Below are 22,944 nucleotides of genomic sequence, written 5' to 3' on the forward strand. Positions count from 1 at the left end.
GAAGAAAAGCAAATTCGTAATTTTCTTTTTTTTTTCGCAAACCTTGCAAGTAATAGCGCCAAGTGTTACTGAACAGTTCGGACTATAATATGCAGTCCAACCGCAAATATTGAGCAAGAACGGAGCAGGAATAAACTCAGTACTTTTTTATTCAAATGTTATTTAGAAAAAAGGGAATTATGCAGCTCCGGCGCATGTATTTTAATCTACGTGAAGCGACGCTTTTAATGAAGCCGTAAATTATACTATAACCTTACGGCGATGCCACCATTTCGTTTACGTCCATACTACGCGGCGTTTACTCTCACGCATTGTTTGACGTTATTCCACCGCGAAGGTCACAATTTTACTCGTCATTCATTTTTTTTTATGTTTGTGCACTGCACCGTTCGCAGGCTTTGCAAAAATGAAAATCGGGCGGATGCAAAGAGTGAAAGGCACACGCAGTGACGTCACGAGGACGAATTCTGCGCATCACGCTTGTTCGGGGAAGAATGATGATCGGCAGGTGTGCGCACATAGAAGCAAGACGCGTATCGAACAACGTTTAGGGATTCGGCGGTTCTTTCGTCACAGTGCCACACGCCCATTCTGCCTCTGCGGGCTGCGTGACAGTGCCCAGAGAAATAGTTCGTGTGTACGTGCGTGTGTGTGCTTAGGTTCTTTTTTTCCTTCTTTTATCCTTCTTTCTTTCTCACCTATTGCATCCCCTTGCCCCTCTCCCAGTACAGGGTAGCCAACCGGAGATAATCTCTGGTTAACCTCCCTGTCTTTCCTTTGCCTTTCTCTCTCTCTCTCTCTCTCTCTCTCTCTCTCTCTGGAGAACTGGCCAAGAACGAGCACTCACCTAATGGCGTACGCCCCCAATCTCTAAATCAAAGGACATAAAGCAAGGAATCTGCTAGTTGCAATTCAATATTTCATTAACAGGTCGGTGTGCTTACAGATAAGTGCGAGTCGACGTATATATCCAAGCTCGGTTGAATAATTTTCTGTTGTTACGGCGAACAGGAGATGCGCTTGCTTGCGCTACTTTGTCGGTCAGCGTACGACGGTTATATAAGCCTGTTGGCTGGTAACTTCATTCAACGCACTTGTAACCTTCGTGTATATAGCCACAGATACATCCGTCGAGATGCTCACCAACCCATCAACCAGCAGCCAAACCAAGGTTGAGAGGGCAGGCGAATTCGCTTTGAGAAAATTTGCCGACGATTAGGATACTCCCTAATGCGAAATGTGAGCCCAGCTCTATGCGTGTCTCCATTTCGCGGTATATTCGCTGGCGCGGACAATCTGTCTCGTGCGGCAAGTTGCAAACGGCGCGAGGTGCGGCGCGACTGCCCCGGCTAATCGGGAGGATCGCGAAAGGCAGCGCGTGGATGACGCGCGGGCGCCATTCCCAGCAGCCGCCGCAGACGGACCTCCGCTCATGCGGAGCTTTGTTTCCACATATGGTATCGGTGGACGCGCGCGCTGCTCTGGCGCCCTCTCGTAGCGGTTGTCGCCGCGGAGCCCGTCTTGCGCGCCATTACTCCCTTCCTTTCACGCTTTCGCTATGTCCTCCTCCTCCTCGGCTTTCCTCCTCGCACACCCTTCGCTATCGCCATCTTTCGTCCCCCGCTGCGTTCCGCGCTCGCTCTTTCATCCTTCGCTGCGCTCGTTCTCTCGGTTACGCCGAGGGACGCCGACGCTCAACGCAGGAACGGGAGCCTAAGAACTGCACTCAAAAACACAAGTCGCTGTATGCTCTAGCATCTTGCTAGCGCATTGTTTAGCGGCTGCGCGTGTGTATGGGAGTGTGCGTGTGTCTGCTCGTGCGTGTCAATGGCGACTATGTGCACTTTCTTGACCTTACCGCTCTGATCAGAGCGGTGAGGTCAATAAAGTGCACATAGTCGCCATAGACACGCACGCGCAGACACACAAACTTATATACTATTGCTCTAGCCTCTGTGTCTCTGTCTATCTGTAAGCGATGTCTCTGTGTATCTGTTTCTTTCTACGTCCTCGTTCAGTCGCGCTTACATAATCTATCATGTGTTCTGACCAACTAGCCCGCCAACGTGTTTTAACAAAGTTCATTTCTAGCATTATGCTCACACACTGCCGAGCAGAGTCACACACAATCCCGTGCGGGATTGTGTGTGAGTGCGTGTGTGTGTGTGTGTGTCTGCGCGTTTGTGTATTCGTGGCGCCTGCGTACACTTCCTTGACGACGACGCTTCCGCCGATCACATGGTTCGAGCGGGTGAGCATGCTGGTGATCCTGCTCAACTGCGTCACCCTCGGCATGTACCAGCCGTGCGCGGACGACGGCTGCCTCTCGGCGCGGTGCCGCCTGCTGCAGGTGTTCGACGACCTGATATTCGCCTTCTTCGCCATCGAGATGACCATCAAGGTACTCGCCATGGGCCTGCTGGGACGCAACGCGTACCTGTCCGAGGCCTGGAACCGCCTGGACTTCTTCATCGTCGTCGCCGGGTGAGGGAACGGGCCGGTGTTACCGCGACTGATCCGGCAATCACTCCGCCGATCACTCGCTCATTCAATCGATGTGTCAGTCAATTGACTAAATAATCAATTGCCAAGTCAGCCTACCAATAACTAAATATCTAAATCGGTCATTCGCTCATTAACTCTCTCAATCAATCGACCGAGGGACTGATCGATCATTCAATGAATTGCTAATGCACTTACTGACTCGATCTATCTACAATCAATCGGTCAGTCAGTTAGCCGGTCGAACAGTCAGCTGTGAGCTGCGTGCTAAAATTAAAGAATACTGCACTTACTTCCGTGTACGCAGCAATTACCACCTTTTTTTTCGTAAATGAGGTACTCGCGTAAACAAAAAAAAACGCACAATCTGCGATCTTCTACAAAATGCTGCAGTAGCTTTGCCACAATAGTATGACGCGTGTGGCGGTGCACCCTTTACAGGAGAAAAACAAGAATGCGTTTTGAAGGTCTGCAAAATGCAGATTCCAGTTCAACGTAAGAACAGCGAGAGAGAAAAGCGAAACGTATTAAACAAGAAAAGGCCGCGCCAATTGGCGAAGTTACCGAGACACATAACAAGCCTTTCAATCAATGTAGCTCGAGATTCAATCAACTAATTTCTATGAAAGAAAATTTGACGACAGTCTGCTTGTTGCGTATTCAACCAATGAAGTGTCAGGCTTTCCATCCCTCAATCGTTTAAAACAAGGCTGCCAAAACATTGATAGAACGATAATTACGTTTTTGTTGTTTTCTTTATTTATTTTTTAGGCATTTCTACTCATCGTACTTAATGCACAGCAATAACAATGTGTGAATTGACCGGAAGCCACCATTTTAACAATGCGCACTCTGGCCGCCATATTTGTCGCATTTTCGCTTTGCGGGAAAGCCACCTTTGACACTTCCGAAAAACTGAGAAAGGTTCTATTAGGAGCGTGCGATTTCTTTTAAACCTTCGAATTACGAATCGAATAGTATCCTATTTGATTCTGTCTTGGTATCGAATAATCACTAATCGTCAATCCAAATATTTTGTAATAGTTTTAGGATATTTCGTAATGTCAACTGTGTGTAAATAAACGTAATATTGGAGCAAAAGCACGATAAATTTCAACCGCACGTGCAGAATGTCTAGGCATAAAACACGAAAACTCACGTAGTGGGGCAGGCTGCGCCACTCAGGAATCCATACTCTACTGGCTATACAGCGATCACTCGCACTGTCCTGGAGAGTCCTGTGCATGCGAAGAAACCGCTGCGCACTCCATCCTATTGCTCAACTTGGGCTTTTATTAGACAACTCTTCATAACGTGCAATTTAGTGACGGAGACTTGCCAAGTGTTACGCGTAGTAGGATGTGAACGTAGCTTCATGTTATTTGTGAAAAACTGCCTGCTCATTATTCGAAAACTATAGAAAACGCGTTCAACATTCGACTCGATTCGCTTCTGGTACTGTTCCATTCGTATTCGATTCGGTATCAAAAATTACTGTTCGCACCCCCCCACCCCCAGTTTCTATAATAAGGGAAAAACTGAGAGGGTCAGACTGACACACCGTCTTCCATTAAGCTGCTCAGCGTTGTAGTGAATAACAAACCCCACGCAAGCAATCCTGCGCGCGACAAGCGACGCGATGGAGATAGTCGTCGCGTCCACTCGTCGCCTATAAGTCGTACCCCGCGCGAGCGACGACCTTGAGCGAGGTCTCCGCGATGTTGCCGGTATGAGGGCAGCAAGTACGCACCGAAACTGACGCTACGCATTGCTCTGGTAATTTAAGTCACTTTGTTTCGCTGTACAGAACAGCATAAAATATGTTTGAGGGTCTTGCAGTAAGTGTTTTTATCTTTGCGCGTATCAAAATCGGTCGTTTGTCTCTTTTCGCGCGACAACCGGTAGTACGTTATTGGTGTACATCTGTTCCGGCTTCGCGCTTTTGCCTAGTCGCTCGTAGCACTTCCGGCCGATGTGCGACGAATTGCTAGATTTTTTCAAAAACCGAGCGATCGAGCGACAAGAACGAGCGACCTGCGGACGCATTCTCGGACGATCACTTCAGGCGATTACTACAGCTTTCGCGTGACGTGTAGTGCTCGACCAGCCAATCAGCGCATCCGGTTTCGCTCAACCAGCCAATAAGCGCGCGCCGAGACTATCCCCGAATACCTCCGTCCCAGAATACGTGCCCCGGTCGCTCGAAGCCGTCGCTCGTCGCCGTCACGCGCGAAATCGCCCGCACGGGCATTTGAACTTAAAGGATGGAGGGCACGGCAAAACGAAAGGCAGGAAAAGAAATGACGATGCTGACGACGAAAGGAGAGAATGGTGACGATGCTAACGATGCACGCGACTTCGAGACGACAAAAACAAAAAAAGATGGCGGGAAGTGATGACGTCGTGGCGTTTAAACCGCACGCAGTGCCCTGGAGTACGTGTTGGACGTAGGTAACATCAACCTGTCGGCGATCCGCACCATCCGCGTGCTGCGACCCCTGCGAGCCATCAACCGCATTCCGAGCATGCGCATACTGGTGATGCTGCTGCTGGACACGCTGCCCATGTTGGGCAACGTGCTGCTGCTGTGCTTCTTCGTCTTCTTCATCTTCGGCATCGTCGGGGTCCAGCTGTGGGCGGGCCTGCTGCGGCAGCGATGCTACCTCGTGCTGCCGGACGACAACATCTCCATACCGAGGTAGGTAACGACGCACCTTCCCCCCCTTCCCCTCAAGTGCTGCGAATGGCTCGAAATGAAACAGCGTTCCGCTTCGGGGCACGGGGTCAGGGGTTCGATTGGCGATCGCGTTTCTCCTACTTGATGCGAAATTCAACTTCAACGTTTGTTTGTGTTTTTTAACGCGATAGCGTTAAGGAGATCGTACCGCAGAAAAGCCGGTGTCGTAGGCATCGGCGTCCGCGGCGTTGGCCGTGAGCGATAATTCACGGCAGGCACTTCATACATAAAAAGCAACTTCCAAGATGGGCTGGGTGGGAATCGAACCAGGGTGTCCGGAGTGTGAGACGGAGACGCTACCACTCAGCCACGAGTTCGCTGCTTGAACGCTGCTTTGCTAGACGCTCACCACGGGATAGGTGGGCGCAAAGTCCGATGCGGGGCGCCTCGTAAGTGATTGCTGCCCCGTAGCGCATTGTCTTACACCCCGTGGCGGGTCGACGGGAACGCTGTCGCGTTCCACTCTTGAAGGCGAAGCTTAAGCGTCCTCCAATTTTTTTTTACGGAAGCAAATGGTACGATGTTTTCAAAACTGGTTGGACCTGTGGCTGAACGCCGTAGTCGCTGCTCCACTGGAGGAATAACGGTCAGGCAAATGCTGGTGCACACACAACGTAAAGTATGGTTAGAGCAAATCACTACGTGCCAGAAGTAAATAGTCCGCATAAATGCACACGTCAATTGCACTTTACAAGCAATAACCGGTTATACGTAAAAGAAAATTATCAGAAATGGTACCCATCTCTTCTTAGGTAATTCACATATACACGCTTAACGAGTGGAGATAAACACAACCAATGAAAACATCGAAGCATCAAACCGCCGTCCATCTTAACATTTGTAAGCAATTTGCCGCGAAAGCCACTCGCGTACCGAGCTTTGGGTGCAGGTTTATTAAGCACGATTTGCTCAAAAATTTATTGAGCAATTCTTTGATCACACTCACACATCCCCTCCCCTCCCCCCCCCCCCGCCCATTACGGCATGTCCTCAACGCCTGCGTCTTGTTTTGAGACGTACCCGCCACGGTGGCTTCGCGTCTATGACGTTATGTTGCCGAGTACGAAGTCATGAGTGCGAATCCCTACCGCGACGGCAGCATTATGGCCCCCAACGGATTACCATCGTTTGTATATGCGTTCAACGTTATTATGCGTATATGCGTTCAACGTTATTCCAGAACCCAGACACTGTGGCGTCTCTTACAGCTCGTCGCGTTTCTTTGAGACTTAAATCTCGTCAATCAATCAATCAATCAATCAATCGATCGATCGATCGATCAATCAGTCAGTTCTCTTAGTCAAGCTATCAACCAACCAATCAATCAAGGTAGGGCAGGCTACGCTTTTCTGTTCGTGGCTGCGGTGCGGAGACCTCCTCGTCCTTTCTTTTGTTTTTTGGCAAACGGGCAAGTGCAGCGGAATTAGTAAGAAGTGAACTACGAAGTCTTGGCGGGCAGCTTACCAATATCCTCGATGTGAAAGCCGTATAAGTGCATTTGGCAAGTGCAAACCTTTATGACTAAAACCCTGAGGACAAGAAATATATACGGAACCTCACAGCGACGCCGACAGCGACGGTAAAAATTTGCTTGGAGTAACCTTGCAATTGTTATCGCTATAAAAAAACTGTTAGGGTACCAACGCTAACAGCGATGCATCCAATAAGCAATTATAGACGTAACGTTAAGGAACAGCAACGGGTCTCTATAGATTAGAGAGTAAACGCTGCTAGTTGATATCCTAGTTGAGATAGGAAAGGGGAGAGGGAGGGGGCAATTTCGGCAGTATGTATAACCGATAACTAATGGTCTATTAGAGTAATGGAATGGCTGCCAATGGTTGAGACGCGCAATCGAGGACGAGGGAGGCGGGTAATTGGAGGAGAAACTTAAATAGATATGACTAAAAAACATCATCGCTCTGCAGGGGACATATCGTAGGCTGCTCATAGATGGACGGAAGGCCGTTACAGAGAACCGCGGAGACTGGAACACAAACCACGAAAGGTTGTTTATACCGACTCGAAGAACCGACGGCACATAAGCAACCGCACTCATCACACTTTGCCACAACACCTGTTCGGGACGCCTGGAGCGTCGAGAGCGTAACGTCCTTTAAAAAGCAGTGAAACACTAACTTCGGGCCTGCGCTCTCGAAGGCCTCGGAAACACCGCTGTCTACTTGAGGAAAACGTAACTCTAAATAGAATTAGCTCGTAAATAAAATTAGTCGGGAGATTCGCTAACCCTCTTCCTTTCTTTTTCTGTCGTTCGTAAGCGGGAAACGAGGGCTCGCACACCTGCGTTAATGCCGTTAGGTCGTCGTAGCCACTGCACTTAATTTCTTTTTTTCATTCGAGTCGCTCGTAACAGACCTCGCTATAATCTCATAAAGTAAAATGAAGAGAAACAATAACCAAACTACAACGTTCGCATCTATTTCTTTTCTCTTCGTTTTTTCCGTTGTAATCTCCTCCTCCTTTAAACGTATAAGCAAGAATTCTAGAAGACCAAAGAAGTATACTTCTTCTCCTCGTTACGCTTTTTTTTTCTTTTGAGCCAACGGCAATGAGCTCGAGGCTGTGCTCATGAGAGGAGCGTCGTAAGCGCGGCCCTGATTTACGCAGATCGTCGTCGCCCCACGGGCGACGGCATCCCAGCGTTCATCTGGAGAGCCCCAGGCACCGCGCACTCTCGCTAACGCTGCTACTGCCGCACGCATCTCCGTTCTTCACTTTCCTCGCCGCGTAGACCAGAGGGAAACCACACGTTCCTCCCCAGAACTGGCCCTTCCGTCACCGTCGCCGGGCGGTGCACACCTTCTTCGCGTTCCGTTCTCTCTACGTAGTATTCTACGCAACACGCCGGAAGTTACGGCCCTTGCAAACATCGCGCAACCGTTGCGAAAGAAATATGGCGTATCGAGGTGTAGAAGTTAGACAAACAGGGATAAAATGCCTCAGAAAGGGGCTGGACAACGTTTCGAGAGGTGGAACCACCTTTGTCAAACGCGTTTCACAAAGGTGGCTCCATTTATCGAAACGTTGGCCAGCCGTTCCCTTTCTGACACGCTTTTATCCCTGTTTATCCAACTTCTATAGCGCAGTGTGCACTCCATCTGCCGGCGCCCTTTTTGAAAAAATATTGCTCGTCATTTCAGTGTAGTTATGCGGAAAGTCAATGAAAACATAAAGAAAAGGTATGACTTTTGTTAGGGAAGTCAGCGTCGCTTCAACGCACAAAGAACAATGTTCTCCGCTGCGTACGACAGAATTAAAAATCGTGCCCTTATATCGGTCTAAGTCAGTTACATTACAAGAAATGATGCGCGTTTTTTTACCCATATAGATTGTATAGATTGCACGAATGACTACAATCGCCGTCAGGAGTATCGATGATGTTTGTGCGGACAGATTCCTTCCGCACCTTTTTTGTTATCATATTTTCTACTAGTTACCCTTTCACCTAGTACAGTGTAGCCGACAGGGCAGTTAATCTGGCTCACCTATCTGTCATTCATCTCTTTTCTCCTATGCACGCATGACATTCAATTGTATTCGCTGACCCTTGCTCCTTAAAAGGATGCATAAAATAGAGCCCTTCCTCTTCACAATCTCTCTCTGTTTCTCTCTCTCTCTCTCTGTGTATATATATCTATCTATCTCTCTCTACGAAAAGTTTGTCGAACTCAACACAAATTCGGTGAAAACTCAACAGAACTTGTATTACTTTTGACAGGGGGCTCAGGTCAATCAACTTGGAACTGGAACCCGCTATACTAAATGCACGTAAACTGTCTTTACTCAGTAATGAGGTATGTGTGGTAAGCGAAAACGCGTAACCGAGTCAATGATACCATTGCTTTTTCCCGTTCCGACCTAAGAAAAAAGTGTACCAGTCAGTTAAGAGTCAATCGCTAATCCTTCCGCGAACAAAATGGTCACAAGAGGATCACGGTAGGATTGCAGGTTAAAATGCAGCGAGCACTTTCCCCTCCGGAAACTTATGCTTGATATTCAATTGCAGCTCAACGGCAAGTATACAGAAGGCAAAACACTCAATCGAACGACAACAATATTTATGTACCGTCTTTTCTAACTAAATACTTTTAAGACAAAATTCACCGGTGGTCATGTAAATGAAAGGCTCATGCAGGCATTAGCGCAGTAAACTGGAGCGAGCACTTATTTTGTGCAAATCAGGCTCTATGATCACTTTCATCTCAACGGCAACTGTACAGAAAACAATAAAAAGTCAATTGATAGACAACCGAATTTTTATGCCGTATTTTGTAAGGACTTCCATTTATGACAAAAAGCACGGGGGGAGCGTGGGGAGCCGGAAGTAGGGGTCAGAACCAAAACAATGCAACCCATCTAACGTAATCCTTACGGCAGCTTTCACCGTACTACACAGCGGTCGTGCAACATCAGTCTGGAGAGCTCGGCCACTCGCGCGACCCTCCCCTCCTCCTCCCTCCCCGCAAAAACACATGCACACTGAAAGTATCGTGCATCTGATACCAACGATGAGGCAAATGCTCGAAACGGCCACCAGGGCGGCGCAAACGCCTCTACTGCCAACCAAAAAGTGACCGTCGTTTGGACGAGACATTACGCGCGCGTGGAGGAGGGGGGCTTGCGATAGGTTGCCGCGAAGAAAAGCGCCCTCTAGGAGATGAGCAAGGCGCACCGCCTTAGACTTGCAACAGCCCACCGTTGTGGGCGGTATGCGGCAGAACAGAGACTCGGTGCGGAAGTGGCGAAACGACGGTGGTAGTGGCGGTAGTACGAGAAGTGTGTGGAGGGTAAGAGGGGGACGGGGGACGGGGGGGGGGCAGATTGCGCGTGCGTGCAGTAGGAGACGCAGGGCGGGCTCCATTGCTGTCATAATTTCGCGGAGCGCGGAGCTCATATTGCGGCGACGTGGCCACTCGTTACATCAAGCTCCGCGCGGCGCTGATTTCTTTCTCTTACGGCAGCCTTACTTGCCCTCCCTCTTTTCCCTACGTCCCTTTTTCGGCGCGCTGCAGCCGCCCGCGGTTGCTATAGTAATCCGGCCCGGGGTGCAGATTGCCTCACCACCGCGCGATGGCTCGGAGGCCACTGCTGCGGCACGCTGAAGTGTAGGGCGCTGCGGTTTCGCCGCAAGGAAAGCGAGGCCGGGATTCCCGTACGGATCTGCAACTTGCGCGCGGCGGCAGCAGCTGCTGCCCGTTTCGGCACTGCTACTAAACAGGCGTCGCCTCGCGCGTTGTTCTTGGAAGACCCGCGGAGGGTATTAGTGCTAACGGCATGGCAGGATAAAACATGTAGCGAGAGGGTGCGATGTCGCTCGCGCGGGTTTCCGGGTAACGATTAACAGCGGGTAGTTGGCGGATGGGTGCGACCGTTGCGACTCTTCCCGTCTTGTGGGGCGTTTCTTACGAGTACCTACAGGTGGCGCTTTTGTATGCATGGTTCGTGTACGACGCGACGTTAGCGCCATTCTGTCCGCACTGCTGCCGTCCTACGGACATTTCGGATCGCCCGCGTCTTCATCTTCTTTTGGAAATCGTCCCTGCGAACATCGAAGCCCTGCGGAAAGTATGACGGACGAGATGGATCGTAAATCGCCCGCGGTGGTATGGCTGAGTGGCCGAATACGAGCTGGTGGGTTCGATCCCCGTACGAGTAGGCCGCGTTCCGGTGGGGGAGGTCGGAATGAGAAAGAAAGAAAGAAAGAAAGAAAGAAAGAAAGAAAGAAAGAAAGAAAGAAAGAAAGAAAGAAAGAAAGAAAGAAAGAAAAGAATCGTCGCGTGCTTGAACTTAAGTACAATTAAGGAGCCCCGAAGTGGTATCAGTTTATCTGAAACCCTGTGCTGATGCCTCTCGCATGCGTTTACCAGAGCGACCTCTGTTTCTTTTTTTAGTAGTAATAAATATTGTAAGAGCAGCAACTACTCACAGAGAGGCGGCCTTCGTTGAGCCCAATCCATCAGATAGGAACACGGAGTTCATCCGGTACATATAGAGCTGTGCCCAGATTGGACCGGAGACCGTGTTCACAAATCCTCTCGTATGTAAGCGCCGTCCGGGATCGGCCTGACGTCACCAGCCTGCACAATCGCTACGTATTTGTAGACCCACCATGCGTGAAGTTCGTGGAAAGATCGTGATATAGGTAGAGTAGTTATACGTTACACATAACAACAACAAAAAAAAAGAAAGCCACAGAGAAGTGAGCATGTTTCGTGAGGCAGAAAAGGTAAAAAAAAAGGTCAACACGAATTCTGAAGCATCGCAAGACGTTTTAAACGCGTCAACAGCATCACGAAGAAATAGTCTGTGTCGTAATTAAGCACCTCGTAAATGGCTGCTGGTTGGCTCGGTATTGCACTGGCTCCAGGATTGCGCTCTGAATCTTCGGAGCGGTGCACTTGAGACAGCTGCATCTGCCTGCGGCCGTTACACATCGTTGCATTGAGTGGGCGTTAGGTGACCGCGCCGCGCTCAGGTTTCGCGCGTGTATATATATAGAGGGCGTGGGAGAGGCCAACACGATTTAGGCACCACTGGCCTCCTTGAAGCCCTTGGGTTTAGCGAGAGCAGGGGAAAAGTAAACATGTCCGCAATAGAGATTAGTAAGAGGTGATTGGAAGATTGGTTCAAGAAAAGTAGCGAGACGACAGAAAACGGAGACGTACAAAAGCAAAGCTCTCAATAGGTGGCCAGAAAATTTGGTTGTGGGAGTTCAGATCGGTTTTTATCTCTATTTCTTTTTTTTAACCTAGGTAGGACATTAGGCAGTATAATAGCAACAGCTTGGTGGCGCAACCCACCGCCCCGTTCCAAAAGGGACGCTCATAACATCCATCCATCCATCCGGTAAAGCCCCTTAAACTTCGTAAGGTAGCGACACTCTCCTCCTCCGCCTTCACTCCTCCTCGTTTCTCCTCTCTTTCACGCTCCCTCCTCGACCGTGGCGCCGCCTACACCGCTCGAGCGTAGCAACGGCGCCAACATGCGCTCCTCGCCACTCCGTAGACGCTTCTCGAGCAAAAATGGCGCTGATGCACGGCGCGAGGACCCACGTAATGCTATTAGGCCTATAGTGACGCGGCGTTTGGACTCGGCCAGAGCGCGCGAGGTGGAGGCGGCATTCGTAAAGCGTGCCGCTACATTACGAAGGTTAAGGGGCTTCACAACACGGAAGAGATTAAATATAGACAGCTTCTCTGGGCTTGCTGTCTCGCTTCAACGACTAGCATGGTGATTTGGTTCCTTGCGTGTTGTTCTTTACATGCCAGTTATTAACGCATAACGTTGGACACTCTGAAAATTATTTACGCCCTTAAATGTGCATGAGGGTGTAAATCGGTCTATAACTCGCACTCTTACAACCTTTTCGGACTAAGGGCATTAGTTACAGACCGATTCATATCCTTAGTCACATTTAAGAGTGTAGTGCAAGAGCGTGAATAATAGACAGATTTACACCCTTATTGATTTTTTAGGTGTGCAAGTTAACTTGCAGTGTATGTATTTGGCGTAGCGCCGTGTGTAGTTGCGTAGCGTCCGTCAATTCTGCTGCCGCAAGTCGTTCGGGAGACAGATGTAAGGGTTTTTTTTTTCTTCACGCCCGTCGTCACGTGTTGTCGTCATGTGTGGCGACTGCACGAAAAGCAGGCCAGTAAGGAAAAGCTGTTAAGTAAGAGAGGTTCTGCGAGCGCTAACTCAGCATCTTTAGCAGACTAGTTTCTGAAGTTGCTTGCGGTTTGCATAGCTTGGATATGAAGTTCGCGCGCCAGCTGCATAAAGAGTGTTTTGTGTGCGCGGGTGCGTGTGATGCCGCTGATTCAATGTGCATTTGCTCGCAGTGCGTCTTCTGATTCTGCCTCTTTGCAGGAGTGTCAGCCCGTATTACGCGGAGAGGGTCAGGGCGTTTAAGTAAGCAGCGTTCTTCGTCAAAGCCCTTTCCGCTGCCGGCTCGTGTATGTTTGTGAGTGATGCGCTTCGCTCGATCCGTTTGTCTGTATCATCCAGGCTGTACGTCGTTCCAAGCCGTCGTCATGTGACTCACTGCATGTGACTCGTCATGACTCACTGCTCCGCCCGTCTCTTCGCTTAACACCGGAGTTTCCTTTGTTTGTTTTTTAAGACCGCTTTTTTTTCCGGAGGCTGAAATTGTGTTGCGCGGTTCGCGCGACGTGCCACTGTGAGCATCGCAGCTTCCAAGTAGCTTCCAGGCCTGCGAGTCACGTGACACGACGTCATCTGCAGGAATGGCCGACGCTCCGATTGTGAGGCACGCTTCGCAAGAAAAAAAAAATTGGCTGCGGCTTAGCTCAGCTAACCCTGGATATGCAAAGCGAAAGATTGGTTCATTCTTCGTTTCACTTGGTTAACCTTTGCTTTAGCTGTAATTAATATAATTAGGTACAGAATCATCGTTAAGCCAGGTATGACGGCTGTGCCTAGGTCGGTGGCAGGACATGACTGTGATTAGGCTTGGGTAGACACGCATCGTTCGATCGTGCAACGCCTGTTGTGCCACAGGGAAAGCGCAAGTGCCACACGTGCAAAGAGACGCCGCGAACATGCGCACCGTCGAAGCGCAAACGGACAGGGCGCGAACGCGGTCGCTACATTAATGTCGACGGTGCGACGCCTGTTGCATTCCGGACCCTCTCCAGTGAGGCAGTTCGCCGGCCGATATCCGCGGGGTGGTCAGACGCCGCTTGGCGACGACGGCTCGAAGCCTCCCGCTCACACGCCGCGCTCACAGAAGAGGGCCCGGTCTCGCTCTCATCCATGGCCAAACTCGCACTGACTAGGCCAGCGCGGCGCTCCTCAGCCAGGCGCGCGGCGAGTCACGTGGTCAGGCGGCGACCCAGCTGCGGAGAGCGCATGCGCCAAGCCAACGGCAGCGGAGCTCGGCGCGGCGAGTCACGTTATGCGTTGCCAAGGCTACGGTGCAACTGCGGTCAAATGAAGCTCGAATTGCAGGCGACGGCGAAACTCGGCTCGACACGGTTAGTAAAGCTTTCGCTTTAAAAAAGACGGCGCGAACGCACCAAGCGCTTGCCTAGGACCGATTAGTGACTTGACCTATAGGAATACGGGAGAGGGGGATGACATCACCTATGTGAGTGACGCCAGGTCACTTGATGAGTACGCCTAGCCGCAAGACATGCGATATGAGGTCTTCCATCGGAAGACCGACTCTACGATTACAAGTTACGCTTCGCAAGAAAAAGGGAGGCGCACGCCCCAAGCGATCGCCTAGGACGGATTGGCGGCCTCACCTAGGGAGGTAAAATGACGTCACTTGTCACCACCGTGGGCGATGTCAAGTCACGTGACGATAAGACCTAGAGTTATAAAGGAAGTTGTTGAATGGCGAGCGTTGTTGTCGAATCACAATGAAATGCCTGTACAGCCTTGCTGTGCTCTCTGTTATATGCGTATGGCGTGTCGTTCATTTTTTCTCTCTCTCTCTACTTTTTTTTAATTGACTAACTATAAACAATGCGCTGTCTTGTAACAAACGTCTCTACGCGAGCTAGTGAATGTACTACCATATTTCTAACTAGATATATGATATTGCTACCGAGCGGTACACAAGAAGTCTCGCGGAAACTCTAACGGGAATCGTCCTCGTCTTGTTATATTTGCTTGGCGTCACCGTTTATAAAGCACTGTTGTTTGCCGAAGCGTGACGCTGAAACTAACAATGCCAGTCCAGCTGCATAAAGATGAAACTTGTGCTTTGAGTGGTGCCTGCTTACTGACCTGTTCGAGACGCTTTTCGCCGTCTTTCCTTGGCGTCAAGGTTAACCCTACTAACCAACCCAAATTTTGCAACATTCGCTTCGAGATAACTGTATATATTAATGAACACAACCTCTGTTCCTCTGTGTTCTCCCTCTATCATTACATGTACGCTTATGCCCTTTCTAAAAAGAATTGTCGAATTTTTTTTATTCACATGAACGGCGGGTTCAGCCTCAGCCGCATATGTACCGTTATGTTGAGACAAAACGAAGGCACGCTCTCTCTTACTGAAAATTTTCTGAAAAGAACCAGCGCACAAGACTACCCAAACACACGGACAAACGTTGGAGCGACAGAGTTACACCTGTGAGCGTATCTTTTGCGTGGTCGGCGTCTTCTGCGCAGGTTATTTTGCTAATCACAATCTACTAACCGATCCAGCAAGTAAATTTAACGAACGTCCAAGAGCGTGCCGCGTAAGCTGGAGCTGTGCAGTGAGACGAGACGCCAGCAACCAGGCCTGCTGGATCAGGCTTTTCAGTAAGCTAAGACATGAAGATGACATATCTAAAGGCAAGCCACGTAGTGAAACAAATGTAGTGACGCGCAAGTCGTTTCCTCCGCGTTTGGAAGTTCAACTGTGACACCTCTGTCTCGTCCGTCGCAGTAGCTTCACTCGACATTTGCCTAGGCATAACTATCCTTGTGGTCCGTCAGAGAGTGCAAAAGAACTACTGAAACCGAAGTCAAACATGTAACAAGTAGAGTCATTCCCGGAAATCCGTATTACCAGTACTTCTTTTTTTTTACTGTGTAACTGAGTATTTAGCTTTCAGAAGTAGGCGAGCTTTCAGGCACACGGGAGAAACGTTTGCCGAAGCCGTTTCACGAGGGAGGACACAGGGGTACATGGTGTAATCAAAAAGGGAGTCACAATTTCCCGAAACTCCCCTCGTCCGCCGAGGTCTTAAAGTCCTTGACGAGTCCTTCTAACGGCCGCCCCTTCCTGTCCGTTTCTCCCTTCCTTTCCCCGCCGGCCAGTCCAATCTCGTCGTACTACCAGGGGCTGGACGCCGAGAAGGACTTCATCTGCAGCACGGAAAAGGACAACGGAATGCACCGGTGCAGCGGCCTGCCCCAGCTCGTTCTGCCCTCGGGGCTGACGTGCAACGCGACGGCTCAGCCGCACAGCGCCAACGCACCCACCAACGTGTCCTGCGTCAACTGGAACCAGTACTACACCAATTGCACGGCGGGAGACAAGAACCCCTTCCAGGGGTCCATCTCCTTCGACAATATCGGCCTAGCCTGGGTCGCCATCTTCTTGGTGAGGTCACGCTCGCTGTTCTCTTTGCTTGTCAGTACCTTTACCTCTTATGCGTCGCATATTGCAATCACTCAGTTCAGCCCTTAGGCGCGGCCGGGCAGCCGCCATTGACCTTTAGCGCAACCACGTGACGTGACGTCACGACAGCCGGAGGAAAAGCTGGGCCCCAACTCGCGCAATATGCAACGCATTCTTGGCTTAACCAAGCTAAGGCTGGCCATTTTTGTGTGTGTGTGTGTGTTGGTAAGCACGTCTCCTCATTGGTCTATTGCACCTCGGTCCGGAGCGCACTCGTGTAACGCCAACTGTGGCGAAATTTCTGGACCGCACGCAAAGCCTAGACTCAGATAGCGTAGATCTATAGGAGCCTCCGCGCAAAAGTATACAAAAAAATGCGTATGCTGGGCCCTGTTGGCAATCCATGCTTGAAGCTACGGCGCGGGATTGCACAATGCGGCCAGAGAGACAGGACGCTCTGTGTGCTGCCCCGACTTTCTTTTCGCATTGTCCGATTTCACGCTGGAGTTTCGAGCAATAGGTTACGACTGAAATACGAGTGGACGCTTAAGGAAAAGCTCGCAAGGACAGACGTTTTTGATACCGAAACAAAAAAAAACGTCACTCTCCGGAAATGACGTAGAACCTAGAATGTTGAGAACCAGTGAGCTTCTTTCATTATCCGTCCCTGACAGTCCCGGAATGCCCGAGGCGCTGATTTGAGCCAATGAGCGTTGCATGTGCAGCATCTCGGGCGTTCCGGGACTCTCTGGGACGGATGATCGAAGAGGCCCAGTGTGGCTTCTAGGCATGGTCTCCGAGATCGGGCGCCAGCCGCGGTGCGCTTCAGATCTCGGAGGCAGTGTGCTAGCATTTGCGTCACATCCGCTGACCACCAGGTGCAATATTAGATAGCTACCATTCTTGAAACTTTACAATGGACAAAGAGGGAAACAAGGAGTGAGAAAGGCTGGCAGCTGCCACCCAGAGGGTCACTACGCATGCGTACTCTTTAGGAAGAAAGGCATAGAAACAGAAGTCGAAGGTGTGAATAAAGAAGCGAATGGCCGAAAAAGAATGAAATGAAATTCTGCGTGAAAAAACGCATTTTTCTTTTCTTTATTCTTGATCACCCCAAAATTGACCAAAAAATTCAAGCACCCAAAAGCGACAACTCAAAACTTGAACAAAATTTCGCGAGGAAATAAAAATCGAAAAGGTGGAGCCAAAAACGTACAGTTGATCTTTACGGTTAGGTTTACGTGTTTGTGTTCTTATTTTACGTGTTTTGTGTTTCGAGACATTTGCACGAGTGTTGGTAGAAAACTTATGTTGTTGCCTTGACTGTGGCAGATCCGTTTATTCTAGTATTCATAGTCAAGCGAGTGAAATAATTGACAGTTTCTTCACATCGTTTACTTGTATATGCATACAGAATCGCCCTGCTACAAATATATCTACTGGACAGTGTGAAACCCAGTTTTCTTTCCAATTCTTCCCTGAAAAAAGTTAACAAGAACGGCTTTTTTTTTTAGGCCATTCAAGAATTCCGGGAATTTCGCATCTCTATAGCGCATATAAGTATTTATTGGTAGCAAGAGATGGCACCACTGCAACTTTTCTCTCAATGTCTTCCCCGCAGGTGATCAGCCTGGAGGGCTGGTCCGACATCATGTACTATGTACAGGACGCACATTCCTTCTGGGACTGGATCTACTTTGTGCTGCTCATTGTGGTGAGTGCTCGGCTAAGCCCCGTCGTCGTGCCTGGGGAGGGGGGTATTCTGTAAGAGTCCACCTAGTGGACTGTCCATTTCGGCCGCTGCTGATTGGATGCAGCTGTACAGGCGAGGAGGAAACGAGCGGCCGCAGCCAACCAGCAGCTGCCGAAATGGACAGTCTACTAGGTGGACTCCCACAGAATGCCTCCCCTATACTCACGTTATAAGCACGTTCGTTCACTTCCAACTCGCGCGCTTCCGCTCTCTGCCTCGAACCGAATACTCACCACTCCGCACTACCTTTTATTGCGAAAGCAATACTGCTCGCACTTTCGGCCCATCGCTGGTCGTGGCGCCTCCTTACGCAGCTGCGCGTCACGTGACCATGTGACGTCACGCCAGACCGAGAGACGGGGCCCCAGCTCGCGGCATCGATGGTGGAGGCGAAGCCTTGCGCGCCACTGCTGCGGCGCTACCAAGAGAGGGCGCTCGCTGGTGTGACGTCACGCTAGGAGGATAAATGGGGCTACAGCTCGGCTCCTCGCAGTGGTCGGCGCGCTGCCTTGCGCTGTGTCGGATGATGCATAGCCATAAGTTTAACAAAGGGCAACCACGTCCACACCATCAGCCGAACCAAGGCGCAGCCAAGGGTATTGCTTTCGCAATCTTCCAGGCTTAACCAAGCTAAGCCTTAAGCCAATTTTTTTTTCTCCTCCGGCGTGCGCAGATCGGATCCTTCTTCATGATCAACCTGTGCCTGGTCGTCATCGCGACGCAGTTCTCGGAGACCAAGAAACGCGAGATGGAGCGCATGCGCCTGGAGCGGGCCCGCTACCACTCGAGCTCGACGCTGGCCTCGACGTCCGTCTCCGATTCCGGCTGCTACACGCAGATCATCAAGTACATCACGCATCTCGGAAGGAGGGCCAAGCGGAGGTGCGCCCTGTCCCCTCCTCCCCTTCCCCCCAACTAATTCTTCGCCGATTCGGCTGGAAGCTGCATCCTCCGTCGACAACCTTCGGGGATAACTTTCGCTTTCGCACGGCGTAAAAAAAATGGTCAGCGGGATGCCTTCATGAAACCATGGCCTCCGAGATCCGGAGGCGCGTGACGCGGCGTGCGATTTGGCAATATCAGAGTGCGTGCTGGAACAATAGCCACATTCTAATACTACTAGAGGGAAGTCTGGCGCCTAGTGCATGCATCCGCGCGCTAGTGCAGCTGGTCAGTATGGGAACGATGCAGTACAGGGTCATGCACTTTTCGCTGAACGTGTTCGAAAAAAAAAGATGTTGCGCTTACCATTGCGCTGTTGTTACTAAGGTCTTGCAAAAAGATCGCATTTTGGAGTCTACGTCCTTGGGTGTAACACTTGCCACAGTTAATTTTCTGGTTTTTAAGAAAAAGACGACTGCAGGAAGCATCGTTTTAGGGAAGGCTGCCGCGTGTTCGAGAAAAGCGGACAACATGGAGCCCTCCCTTGCTTTCTGTAGCTGCCGGTTTGCGGCGACACAAATTTTTTCTTGCGCCGTCTCGGCAGCACCTCGCGTCCCTATAAACGAAGGCAAAGTTGCATTTCTTTTCGTTAGAAGAATAGGAAACTAACCGTGAGAACTGTTTCACTGAACGACGTAGACTCCGAAATTAGATCTTCCTACAAAACTTCAGCAAGAACAGTACAGCGGTAAGCGTAAATTTTATTTTGCAAACCTTAAGCAATATACGCAGGGTCCTGTACATGAAAATCACCTAAACTTCGTCCTTTTTCATCAAGCGGCTCTGTGGATTCTGATGACTAACGTTTTTAACGCGAATTTTTTGTCGCAGTTTCGTTGCATAGCAACAACTAGCCTTACATGTAACTTGCCGTGCAGACTCGTGTAACGGCCACACTTTATTTCACAATTTTGACGAAGTGCGGCCGTTACATGGGACCGAACCGTTTGGTCAAAATGGTGCCGGCGCAGCTGGCGGCTACTGCGCTCCCCGGGTGTACCACTGCATCAGAGTTAAACGCGCAGCTTTCGCCATCTAGTAGCGGCACGCGGAAGTACGCAACGCACGAAAATTCACTGACGCGCGCGCCTGGCATCGGGGTGTTGAACGCGATTGGTTCTCCGATTAAAATTTCTTGCTCCAAATTTTGGGCTGCCAAGTTGGTGGTGCGGCCCTTACACGAGTCTATACGGTATACGGTTCAGCGACTGTGGCGCCAGATTTCCCCCTGGCGGTGTTAGTGTGAAACTCTAACACTGGAACGACGCGCGCCTGCGTCACTGCGCTCGGCAACTGCATATGCCGATGAAAGTTGGGTCACGGTCATTTCGTCGCATTCGAATCCGCGGGTCTACCACGATCTGCACGCACTAAATGTTATCGAAGGGAAACAAGACAGCGTGGACGTGTACGCGAGCGCGTAGTTGCCGGGAGCGGTCGGCCGATTTTCGAGTAACCCAAGAGCGCCTATAGGCGTGCTTCGGTTTTGCTCGGGAACGCGATATCCCAGTGCCGTCTGCACCTGCATGCGTTGCGAACGCGAATGCCACAGTGGGAACAACCTTGCACAACGAGATGGGAACGCTCTCCTTCCCCGGAGAACTGGTCAGAACGCGATTCACCCACGAGACCATTCACGGTGACGGGCTTGTGCGCGTCGCTAACCCACGTGATCACACCGCAGGACCCGTCGCGCGTTGAACAGCATAGCGGCACCAATTTTGACAAAAGAGAACGGCAAACCACTCAATACGCGCGTGGAGAGTTCGAACGAATCCTCACAAATCTGCACGCGCGATGTCGAACTGTCGCCCTGCCTCTCAAAGCGCAGCGCGGTTCCGAGGTGCCGCGGCGCTGAACACGCAGGTTACCTTACACCTGTCTCCTTTTTAACGCGACAGCGTTAAGGAGCTCGTGTCGCAGAAAAGCCGGTGTCGTCGGCGTCGGTGTCGGCGTCAGCGGCGTTGGCCGTGAACGATAAATCCCAGAAGGCACTTCATAAATATTTTTTCTTTTGCTTACTCTTCGCGATTGTCCATCCGCAGGTTCCTACGATGGTACAGGAGGCGGAAGCGTCGCCGGGCCCTCCCACGCAGCCATCCGGAAGCGCAGCTAGCGGGGCTGGATGGCACCATCTCTCCGGTATCCGCCATGCGGGTCCGCACCCACTCGTCTCGACACCGTGCAGACGACGGCTGCCCTCTGGACGAATGCCGCAGCCACTGCTCGTCTGGTACGTCGCTCGTGCCCTGCAACCTAACAACGACCAAGTGACGCTAATTTCTGGTCGAAATGAACCAGTTTTAACGAGCCGATCGCCCTCGTCCCTAGGGAAATCTTTTAGTCTATTTTCCGATGTCTCACAAGCTAGCGTGTGCCCTCTGAAGAATCAGCCCGAGGCCGCTTTCCTAAACCTTTCGGTGCCACTGACATACCGGTACGTTTCCGCGTTTTTCTCCCACCCTCTTCCTTTTGACATAGCCATTGCCTCAAAGAAATGTGAGAAACACACCAACATAAATTTTGTTATTATTTGTCTAATCTTTGTTCCTTTCTGCAGAAACGAAAAGTAAACCATTCTGTTCGTTTTATAGCATGCGAGAAAAAGAACCGACGCCCCCGAATTCGAATCATGTGTGCTCATCGTAGTGTATGAGCGCAAAGTCCTTCTGCTTCTGCAGTCCGATCTAAATGTTCTATACGCCACCGTGCAAAACTAAAGGTGTGGAGAATATAAATTTTGCATTACCCGTCATGCTCATTCAGAAACCCAGCCATTGTTAATTTGCCCTGGGCCTTGTATACATACAAGTCAGGACAGAGTCACTAGAACTTAACGACTTTCACGTCCTCCCACATTTCGAGCGCCGGTTGACAGGATCGTCCACGTCCTAGAGTAAAACTCGATCCGCATTTAAGCGGTCAGGCCAACTCGAATTTAAACTGAAGGTCTAATGGATATTTGCACTAGGCGCCATACCAGCCATTCTTCACCCACCGAAAATAACAAATATCGAAATTGTGTCGGAGTACCTACTAATGGGGCCTTCGCTTCCCTAGGTTTATATCACCGTGCACACAGAGGGGTTTCCGTGCACCGCATCTGATTTAGCACTGACCTGACACGTACTTCCTTGAATGTTGAAATTATCCCAAAGTAAATACTGTTGAGGTGTCGAGGAGTCGATCACACTGGCTTTGTTCCCATACTTGCCGCAGACGGCAAAGTAGACGGCTAAGAGGACAGTGGCCATCTTAAGTCTCGTTCAAATTTTCACGAAGACGTCAAAGTAGACAGCTTCGCGAAGACAGCATCGAAGTCAAAAACGGTGCAGGCTACTTTCCGGTCCAAACAATATGGCGGCTGATAGGACGCTTGGAAAGCCGACAGAAAGGTTGTCTGCGCACAAGAAAACGTAGGCACGCTGTCCTCCACCCTTAATGTAAGCTACATCGTTTTTTTTTTCATAGGTTTGCAGGCGCAAAGGCTTAAAATACGGAAACAATGTGTGCTTTTCTCAACTCTTTCGTGTCACCGCGATGTGGCGTCACGTCGCAGAACCGTCTTCTATACGTCTTCCAGACATCTTCCAGACGGCTAGAAACGCGTTCCATTACATAGCCTCGAAGATGTCTCGGCTGTTCCTTAGCTGTCTACGTAGACTGTCTCGGATGCTTGCCGGAATTGGAACGCACCCACTGAACGCCGGTTTCCGCGGAGCGCGCAGATTTCTTTACCGGAACTCCGCGAACTTCTGCGCCGGAGACAAGGAAAGGAATTGGTCCTATCGTCCCCACTGTGGGGCCAAACCCACGGTGTATCACTCCATATGGGAATGCCCTAACCCTTCAGGTGTTCCTCGTATACCCAACCCTACCCTTTCCTCTTGGGAGTCTGCGCTACTCAGC

At 50.4% G+C, this 22,944-nt stretch overlaps 1 protein-coding gene across 2 annotated transcripts in view; it reads left to right on the plus strand.

Annotated features, from left to right (window-relative positions):
- The first annotated feature begins 501 nt into the window (after window positions 1-501).
- Window positions 502-22,944, plus strand: part of Ca-alpha1T (Ca[2+]-channel protein alpha[[1]] subunit T) — a 101,059-nt gene continuing 78,616 nt past the window's right edge. Inside the window, exons 1-8 of one of the 2 annotated variants that reach the window (XM_065446411.2) lie at window positions 502-533; window positions 2,249-2,484; window positions 4,928-5,200; window positions 13,127-13,168; window positions 16,037-16,322; window positions 17,962-18,054; window positions 18,767-18,975; window positions 21,081-21,268. In XM_065446411.2, coding sequence (XP_065302483.1) covers window positions 2,258-2,484; window positions 4,928-5,200; window positions 13,127-13,168; window positions 16,037-16,322; window positions 17,962-18,054; window positions 18,767-18,975; window positions 21,081-21,268 — 1,318 coding nt within the window. In that variant the 5' untranslated portion in view covers window positions 502-533; window positions 2,249-2,257. Of the gene's footprint in view, window positions 534-2,243; window positions 2,485-4,927; window positions 5,201-13,126; window positions 13,169-16,036; window positions 16,323-17,961; window positions 18,055-18,766; window positions 18,976-21,080; window positions 21,269-22,944 lie in introns of those variants that run through there. The other variant, XM_065446414.2, reaches the window with a different exon arrangement.

Source organism: Dermacentor albipictus, chromosome 8 (assembly GCF_038994185.2).
Source record: "Dermacentor albipictus isolate Rhodes 1998 colony chromosome 8, USDA_Dalb.pri_finalv2, whole genome shotgun sequence".
Classification (NCBI taxonomy): Eukaryota; Metazoa; Arthropoda; class Arachnida; order Ixodida; family Ixodidae; genus Dermacentor; species Dermacentor albipictus.